The 10,181-nt window shown below is 36.5% G+C and overlaps 1 protein-coding gene across 3 annotated transcripts; it reads left to right on the forward strand.

Moving 5' to 3' along the window:
- The first annotated feature begins 3,430 nt into the window (after positions 1–3,430).
- Positions 3,431–9,177, forward strand: LOC145641686 (zinc finger CCCH domain-containing protein 53-like). 3 transcript variants are annotated; one of them, XM_081692602.1, is made up of 10 exons: positions 3,431–3,948; positions 4,286–5,572; positions 5,674–5,850; positions 6,057–6,242; positions 6,330–6,421; positions 6,535–6,792; positions 6,935–7,106; positions 7,438–7,617; positions 7,993–8,073; positions 8,190–9,177. In XM_081692602.1, the coding sequence occupies exons 2-9, from the start codon at positions 4,389–4,391 to the stop codon at positions 8,024–8,026; spliced, it is 2,283 nt and encodes a 760-aa protein (XP_081548728.1). In that variant the 5' UTR covers positions 3,431–3,948; positions 4,286–4,388; the 3' UTR covers positions 8,027–8,073; positions 8,190–9,177. The 3 variants fall into 3 exon arrangements, with proteins under 3 accessions (XP_081548728.1, XP_081548729.1, XP_081548727.1); XM_081692601.1 differs by having other exon boundaries at positions 3,434–3,948; positions 7,396–7,617; XM_081692603.1 differs by lacking the exon at positions 7,438–7,617.
- Positions 9,178–10,181: the final 1,004 nt, after the last annotated feature.

A 10,181-nucleotide genomic window follows, 5' to 3' on the forward strand; every position in this document is an offset into this window, starting at 1 on the left:
ATAATCTAAATTATTTAAGTAACCAATATTTATAATTAAGTATGAAACTAAACTACAAAGAATAGGAATAGGGAGAAAACAATATATGAAAGAATCTAGGGCATAGGTTCACCAATAAATAATACTCCAGGGTAAAACATAGTAATCAATCATTGACATTGCATAAATAACATGATTAACAGGCTCTCGCAATTTATTAATCAACATAGATCTAACAGGCTATCGCAATTTACTAGATCTAAGTTCTTATTGAAAATAGCCTTTAATATCAAATTAACATCTGCTCGATTCATCAATTTAATATTGCTATACTTTTACAAGCCGCAATTGTAAAACATTAAAACAATCCAATAAGAAATTATCATGCAATACCAATAATCAATAATAGTCAATCATCAATGCATCAATTAACCAGATTGTAAAGGGCTCTCGCTACGTATTACAATCACACAATTAATTTACCGGTATTAAATCTCATCTCTCGAATCTTGACTTAACCATTTATAAATTAACTTGCCTATTGAAACTAGACCTAAACATTAATTCTCATCTCTCGATTCTTGAATCAATATTGTCAAACTCATGCATAAAAGATAGGCCTAATCTAGTCACAGAGCATTAAATCAATCAATAGGAAATTAATCTAGCATTGATAATCAACAACAATAATTTACCCCTTCATATTATTTATTAGATCCCCATAAACCCTAGAAATTAGACTACTCACACATAATTAAATATAAACTAAACAAAGCAAATAAATAAATCATGATAAAAGGAATAAAATAAATAACTAAGATTAAGGGAAGAGAAATCGTCACTGAAATAAATCTGGAATTAATGGAAGAATTAAGAACAAAAGTTTAGAGAGAGATTAAGAGAGAGAAAACTAAGTAGAGAGAGAAAGTCTAAGAGAGAGGAGATAAGAGAAGAAGAAGAAGAAGCAGAAGATCCTAAAATCGTATTACGGAGGAGTATTTATACTCCGTACAAAAAAAATCCTAAACTAAAACAAATTAAAACGACGCTAATCGTCTCCTAAATATACACGCGCCCGATCGGGCGAGGCACCGCCCGATCGGGCGCGCCTTTTTTTTATCTCTAATAGCAATCTCGCGCCCGGCCGGGCGCGTCACCGGGCGCTTCTCCCGCCCGGCCGGGCGCGCCTCCGGGCGCCAACCTTTTTGGCCGGGCGGGTCATTTGGGCCACTATTTGGACTTCGATTGGGCTCCAATTCTTCGGGCCAATCTGGGTTTCCTCTTTGGGTCTTGAATACTCGGTCCAAATACCCCGGTATCACCTATACCGAGCCCTTAATCACCGGTTCGATGTCTCTAACCGGCCCTGGGCTATAAACTCTTGTCGTGTTTCTCCAATGCTCGTGATTGCTCCAAAATATCTCGGGAAAATACTCCAAAAGCATAAATCCCTGCAAAAGTCAACCAAATCTACGAAAACACTGGAAAACACCAATTAGTAATAAAAGTGGCTCCAAAGAGCCAAAAACACTACTAATTATGACCAAGGGACGGGGGTAAAATACTATATAAAACGGACACATCAGTGATGGTTCGTACTTTTCTTGCAGTTGCGGCAGTAAAGAATTGGGAAGTACATCAGTTGGACATTCACAACGCCTTCTTACATGGTGACTTGGAGGAAGAGGTATACATGATAATTCCCCCTGGCTTTGACAAAAATAATTCTGGTAAAGTGTGCAGGATGAAGAAGTCATTGTATGGATTGAAGCAGGCTCCTCGTTGTTGGTTTGCAAAATTAACAACGGCTTTGAAAAATTATGGCTTTAAACAGTCATATTATGATTATTCCCTTTTTACTCTGACAAGAGGAAAAATGTAGCTGAATGTGCTTGTGTATGTTAATGATTTAATAGTTGCAGGAAATGATAAGTCTGCATTGTTGCAATTTAAAACATATTTAGGGAATTGTTTTAAAATGAAGGACTTGGGAGTTCTGAAATATTTTTTGGGGCTAGAGATAGCCCGAAGCAAATAAGGAATTTTCATGTGTCAGAGAAAGTATGCAATGGACATCATTACAGAAGCAGGATTACTTGATGTGAAACCTGCAGATTTTCCCATGGACCAAAACCACAGGCTAGCTCTGGCAGATGGGGAATTATTTGGTGATATAGAGCGGTATAGACGTCTTATAGGGCGTTTGATTTATTTAGCTGTCACTAGGCCTGACTTGGCTTATTCTGTGCATATTTTATCTCAATTTATGCAGAACCCGAGGGTAGAGCACTCGGATGCTGCCCTGCGAGTTGTGAGATATCTGAAGAAGAGTCCAGGTCAGGGTATTATGCTGAGGTCTGATAGTGCTCTACAGTTGGAAGGTTGGTGTGATTCGGATTGGGCTAGTTGTCCATTGTCTAGGCGTTCGTTGACCGGTTGGTTTGTGTTTCTTGGTTTGTCTCCCGTGTCTTGGAAAACCAAGAAACAACCTACGGTAGCTATGAGCTCTGCCGAAGCAGAGTACAGGTCTATGTCCGCTTGCACTCGTGAGTTGAAGTGGCTAAAGCGGATTATGAGAGATTTAGGTGTGCGACATGAGAGTGGCATGCACCTCTATTGTGACAGTCAGTCGGCATTATACATTGCGAAGAATCCGATGTTTCATGAGCGAATAAAACATATTGAAGCAGATTGTCATTTTGTACGGGATGCAATTACAGAAGGTCTCATAACACCGTCCTATGTTCCTACTACGCTTCAGTTGGCTGACATTTTCACAAAGGCCTTAGGAAAGGTCAAGTTTGATTTTCTACTCCGCAAGTTGGGCATCTATAATCCGTATGCTCCAACTTGAGGGGGGGGGGATATTAGAGATATTCTAGATACTCTATGATATTATTTTGATATAATTTAGGAAATATATCTTATGAAAAGATATAGTAGAATATTGTAGGGCTTAGGGGTTTGTTACTCCTAGTGTTATATATATTTGTATTGGCCTTGAATATTAATGAGAAGAATACAGAGAATATTTACATAATTTCCCTCTGATTTAACAGTTGTTCATAGTGTCATTTGCTACATATTAATATTTTTTATTCAAAAGATTACATAAAAAATCACATAGAATTAGAGGTTGTAAGTTCAAATCTTGTGATGAAAGCCACGTGTATTAGTATAGAAGATATAATGAGATTCATGACACCATTGTCTAAACATCTTTCATATAAATTGAGATAAGATGACAAAAAACACTCCCTTACATGAATTTTATAGTTTATCTTAATTAACACTATGAATTAATTATGAAGTTTATATAATCACATAAATAAATACTTAAGCATTAATTAATGAATCAATAAAACAAAATAAGAATAAGTTAATATGAACGTTAGGAGAGCAAATAGGCAGAAAAGAAGAAGATAAAAAGGGGTTTAGAGAGAGAAAATAACGAAGAAAAGAGGAGAGAGAGAACGTGCTGTTTATATGAACCAGATCTGAATCCGCTGTCTTCTTCTCACTCTCCCTTCAATTATAACCCCAACTCTCACTACTCAACTTGACTACTTCTTTCTTTTACATTTTACATTTTTTTAGAGAGAGAAAAACACTTTACTTTCCTTTGTTTTAGAGAGAGAAAAAACACTCAACTAAAAACAATCATCTCTTAATAGAAGTTGAGAGTGAGAGCTCTCCTCAAACACTAGTAACAAAAATAAACAAACTCTCTCTCTCAAATCAGAAATTAAAAAAAAAAAAAAACCCCCAGAAATTATTGAGTGTTTATTTTGATGGGTTTTGAAGCTGGCATAATGTTCGAATCGAATCAACTACAACAACGACAAGGCGATGTTTCCGCAACGCTTGTATAGATGTTATGTTGGTGGTATATATTAGAATCAAAGATTATTGATTTGTATGATTTATAGGACTAATTATTGTTCAAACTTCATAGAGTTATTATAACTGGTAAGGTTTCACTTCTTATTATGTTTTTCATTTATGAATTAACAAATTACATAAAATTAGATAAAAAGTAGCAGCAAATGCATGGGAGCTGTTCTGCAATAACTTTTTTTTTTTTTTTTTTTTGAAGTGACTGCAATAACTTTTTTCAGTCACTATGATATGCTTTTGTAAAAAATAAAAATAATAATAAAATTCTCTCTTCTTTTTATTCAACTCCCACGAGAATACACTTTTTTTTTAATTTTTTTTTTATAACACTTTGGGCTTGACTTTCCATTATCTCACTCACACTCCTTTTTTTTTCCTCCTTTTTCAAATTTTTTATTTTATTTTGCAGGAACAAAAAAGTTAATTGTTCCAATAATTAAGATTTGGTGATTTATCTTCTTTTGTGGAAGAATTTGGAAACTAAGAGAAGAGAAAGAAAGAAAAGATAAGAAATGGATCCATATGAAGCAACAAAGGTAGTGTTTTCAAGAGTACAAAGTTTGGATCCGGAAAATGCTTCGAAGATTATGGGTCTTTTACTAATTCAAGATCATGGTGAGAAGGAAATGATACGATTAGCGTTTGGACCGGAAAATCTACTTCACTCCGTAGTAGTTAAGGCTAGGCAAGAATTGGGTATTTCTTCTTCAAATACGCCCTCTACTACTCCGTCTTCTAATGCAAACAACAATAACAACAACAATATTAATAATAATGGCAGTAGTAATAACTTTTCTAGTAGGCAGAATTCCACAAATTCCTCATCTTCTTCTAGATTTCTGCCTAATGGTATTAAGGTTCCTAGTTCTATTACCTTACCTACACTGAGTAGTCCTTCTTCTGCTTCTTCGCCTTCGTGGGGTGGTTCTGTTTTTGCTGATTATAATCGTAACCAAGATGAGTTGATTAGCCCTATGTCAAATTCTGGGAATAGCTTTGCTGGTATGAGTTCTAGCAGCGCTAATACTACGTCAAACCCGTCTACCTTGAACCCTTCTACCCCGCCTTTCTATGTTAGTCGGAGTAGTGGGGGTGGTGTTGGGAGGGGTGGTGGTGAATTGATGGATGAGTTCCAGCTCCAGGAGCAGTTGTCCTTTTTGAATGATAATTCTCCAACTCTCCGGTCTAAGAGCACCGACCTGTATTTCTCACAGGCCGAGCTCGAGATGGGTGGCGGAGTTGGCGACTTCGGTCATCATGGAGTCGCCAACTCCGCATCCTCCGCCTGGGGTGGAGGTAGTGGAGGACTCCCCCACAGGCGGAGTTGCTCAGTTAGTGATATTAACTTGGCATCATTGATGGATGACCCGGCTTCCGGGTTAGGGTGGAAGCCTTGTCTCTACTATGCTAGAGGCTTCTGCAAGAATGGCTCTAGCTGTAGATTTGTTCATGGTGGTGGGATGATGAGCGACTCGGATGCAGCCGGGGCTTTGGTGGGTTCGCCGAGTAAGCTAGAAATGATGGAACATTGCCATGAACTGCTCAGATCTAAGTCCATGTCCATGCAACAGCAGAAGCTCATTGCTGCTGCCATTGCTTCAGCTTCATCTCCAACTTCCGCATCAGCTTCTTTTCCTTACTCAATGAGCAAGGGATTAAGCTTATTTGCTCAACAACAACAAAATGATTCTCCAAGGTAATTTTTACATAAATGGTACTAATAATCATTAGTAACAGCTTTTTTTTAGATTAGATTGGTGAAGTTAGTTTAATGTACTGACTATTTGATTATTGCAGAGCTGCTGCTGCAGCCGCGGCGGCTTTGATGATGGGTGATGATTTGCACAAGTTTAGCCGATCCCCCAGAGGGCTAGATAGTGGCCGGGGTGATTCGAGCCCGGCTTCGAGGCAGATCTACTTGACTTTTCCAGCTGATAGCACATTTAGGGAAGAGGATGTTTCCAGCTATTTCAGGTATATGTTGTTACCATTGACTATAATTGATTATGATGATGATGATAGTGATGATGTCTTATAAATTATTATTAAATTATGATGCAATTTGATGATTATGTTGTTTAATTTCCTTGTTTGCTGCCTTGTATTTACAAATTAATGATTTAACCAAAAAGAGTAAAAAAAATCATTTTGATTTTAATTGATTGGCATGATTCTTGTAGCATTTATGGGCCAGTTCAAGATGTGAGAATACCATATCAGCAGAAGCGTATGTTTGGATTTGTGACCTTTGTTTATCCTGAGACTGTTAAGATCATACTGGCTAAGGGCAATCCTCATTTCGTTTGCGATGCTCGAGTTTTAGTCAAACCATACAAGGAGAAGGGCAAAGTGCCTGATAAGTTCAGGTAATTTTCGTCGAATTTTGACTAAAACTTTATCTTTTGATAATTTTGCGAATATAGTTTGCTTAGATTTACTGGTATTTCTTCCAGGAAGCAACAACAGCAGATGGAAAGGGGAGAGTTCTCATCTTGTAATTCTCCCACTGCCCTTGATTCTAGGGACCCTTTTGATCTTCCACTTGGTAAGAAAGATTCCCAAAAGAAAAAATAAAGATAATCTTTTTATTCTGTTCATGTTGGAACTTGTATTATTGCACTTAATTTTAACATTATTTAACTTCAAATTGAATTTTAGGTGCAAAAATGATGTATGATACACAACAATACATATTGTGGAGGAGGAAGCTAGAGGAGCAAGCTGATTTACAGCAAGCTTTGGAGCTGCAAAGCCGTAGATTGATGGGTTTGCAGCTCCTTGATGTTAAGCGTAACCATCACCACCGTTCGCTCTCCACCGGTGCTCCACCGATCCATTCTCCGACTCAGTCTCCTAACAGCATATTCAATCAGTCTCTCCTCAGCTCTGACCGCAGCAGTCCAGATGCTTCAGATGGTACTAGCTCCCTTCATTAATCTTTTAACATTAAATTAGTCCAGGAAATTCAGTGCCAAATTGCTCAGTTGTTGAACAGCAGCATTTATTGTAGTAAATTTGTTAAGTTGTATTGAACGGATTGCATTTTTTTCTGCCCCAGAAAACTGTGGTAGCCCCCCACTTAATGACGCCAAACAAGCATTGCAACAGGCTATAAATGAGGTAACTGACAGAGAAAAGGAAGGTTCTGTTGGTGGGGAGGAAAATAGCAACAACTGCAATGGCAATGACAATCCATGTCATGAAGATAACATCATCCATTTACCCGAAAGGTGACTATTTTTACCTTTTTTTCATAACCGATTCATTATTGGTTCGGAAGTTACCCATCTTAGAAATTATGTCACACACTTGAGAACCATAAGATTATGAAATTTCTAGGCAATGCATTTATGATATAGTACGATTATGAAGATTACCCAATCTAAATTAGTTGTAAGCTAGGAGACTAAACATGTTGCAAACTTTTGGGACCAAAGTTTGCTTTAGTATAGATCAATTTTCAAACAAGAAAAATGCTTATGCCTTTTTGTTCCTTTTTTTTTGTGTTCATAAATGTAGCTTGGAGCATAATCTCCCTGATAGTCCTTTCGCTTCCCCTAGGAAAGGAGCGAGCCAGTACTTGAATACCTTTGCGGGTAACAATGTTGGTAGCGGGAGCGAGGTGGAGATGTTATCTAACCTAGGTACAGCTTCTGCTAACGGTAACGCCAAGGCTTCCTCCTTCCATCCTGCCACAACCGCATTGGATTTCAAGTCATCATGCTACTTCCAATTGCCTAGGTATACTTGATGCAAAGTGTTTTTTCCTCCATTTGAAAACAATTATTCTTTGTGATCTATGGTACTGATATAATGAGGGGATGGACCTTGATATAAAGTTATTCTCCATGGAGAAAATCATTGGACACATAATTTTTTTTAAAATTTTTTGAAAAAAAACTTGGGCTTTTTTATTAATCATGGGGGAAGGGCTCCACCAATTTTGAAAGCAGGTAGCACTAGAGTGGAAAAAGGCCTAAAATTATGCTAAATTTATCAACCCAAAATAATTTGAATGCTTTTGATACTCTCCAAGACTAAATTGGTACATGCATCTATTACTAGTTTTACTACTCCTTGATTACTAGCAAACTTAGTGTTGGACTTTTGGTGCAGGTTTTCCCCTGGTCATGGCGCTATTGGTATGTAGGTAGCGGCTAAAAGGCGAGGTTTTGGCGTTATTAATCATTATTCAAGGTACGTCGTTATCACTAAATCTAATAGAATTATTTCCTTGTTACATCACTACAGCACGAAAAATTTGTTTATGTTTTGTTCTTTTGGTGTTTTTTTTTGCTTTTGTTATTTTACAGGAAAGATTGAGAAAGAAGTGTTACAAACCATTCTGTATACCAGTCATCCAAGGTGTTCTTGTTTGAGGAACATAACATAAAAATAAAATTGAAAATAAAAAAAGGTTCGCCACTGCCATCGCCACCACCATCATCACATTCGAAAACTTCCACCACCATCATCACCACCAAATAGTGTACCAAAGTTCTAGTAGTTGTGTTAGTAGAAGTGGTAGTACCATAATTACCATACAATACATAAGATAAAAGGCAGTTAGAAAGAGAGAAAGAAAAGAAAGAAGTGGGGTCAGTTTATTTATGCCCTGTTTGTTTGTTGTACTACTATTTCTCCCCCAAAAAATCTCTGATTCTGTAGTTGGAAGTTTTGGAGTGTGGGGTCCACAGTAATACAACCCAAAGGTAAAAAAAAGAAAGTGAATGATTAGTGTGTAGTACTAATAATAGTAATAATTGGTAGCAGTAACTCAGCACTGTAATTTTCAACCTTCCCCTTCCTTTTTAACCCTTCCTTTTATTCTCTATTTATGGGCTATTATTTTGGGTAAAAAAAAAAAAAAAAGAGAGAGACAAACAAGCCCTTAAAAAATATAGGTTTTTTTAGTCTTTTTTAAAAAAAATATAAATTACTAGGAAAAAAAAAGGTCCTTATTTTGTACAGCCAAGCAGCACAAAGTCAGAGCAAATAGCAATTTAACAACAGAAGAATTGGAGGAAATTGGAAGGTTGTATCAATGGGAAGGTGTGAAGCAAAATCTAAAGATTGAAGAACTCAGATTATCAAGTATAAAAATAGAAGTTTGTAATTTTTTAGGGTTTTATTTAATTAGTTAAATTGATGTTATTGTATACTTCTGTAGACTTTTTCTTAAAAAAAATGATGAAAGAAATAGAAAAAGGGAATTTATAATGGGAACAAGTCTCTATTTAAGTGCAATCCAGCTATGAATTAATGCTTTATATATACAAATATATGTATATTTATTTATTTGTATAATTTGTTGCCTCTTGAAATAGGACAATTTGTCTCCTTGTTGCAGCTTCATTTCCTCAATTACACAAATCCAAATTTGTCTTGTTTCCCCTATTACTCCCCCACCACTCTCTCATAACTCACTTTCATATAAGATTAGTATCTTAGCCTATTTATTGCTTGGACAAATGACCTATATTATAGTTTGAGGTATACACTTCTAACCACTTTCTCCGTCCTTCTAAAATTGTCTTGTTATTCTATATTAGGAGTTGTATTAAAACATTACGAAGGATAGATAGAAACAGACAATTTTCCTATGTACAAGCACACGAACAAAGAAATTACCTTGATTATCCTATTAGTCTACTCTCTAATTTCACAAGTTAACTTAGCGTGGTTTAGAAGCCTAGACACTTGAAAGAGGAGAAGAGGGGGAATTTAAATCTCAAAATGCTCCTAGTGGGATGGAACCTTAAGATTGAAAGATTTTTTTTCTTGTTACTAGGTAGATTCATAAATAGTGTGACAGATCCATATAACAAAAATGTATTTCAACTTAATTGAAACAGCGAGAATAACACGCTGGCTAATCACAAACAGTGTTTTATCTTTTGTGTTTAGAGAGCCGCAAAGAGTGAGTAATGAAAAATCAATCTTATGATCACCTGAATTGAGAAAGGAGCTCTAATCATCTGAGTTATGACACGCTGGTCTAATCACAAACAATGTAGCATATGGAGATGACAATGAAAGTATATACACACAAATCATTATAAATGGTAAATAATGTGTTGAGAAAGAGAGGGTAGGGGCCAAAGCCAAGGCCAAGAAGGAGAGTTTCACAACAGAGAAGAGTCACATGGGGGAGCTGACAGTACATGTGGGGTCACTCTTATTTATATTTATTTCAATTTAATTTCTTTTTATAATTTTTATAATTTTTTTTTTAAATAAAGGGACCCGTCTCTTGTGGGTTTGATGGTGAGACCCATCCACCAACGCCTCCCACCCCCCCATGT

This window comes from Chenopodium album, chromosome 8, assembly GCF_948465745.1.
Source record: "Chenopodium album chromosome 8, dcCheAlbu1.1, whole genome shotgun sequence".
NCBI classification, from domain to species: Eukaryota; Viridiplantae; Streptophyta; class Magnoliopsida; order Caryophyllales; family Amaranthaceae; genus Chenopodium; species Chenopodium album.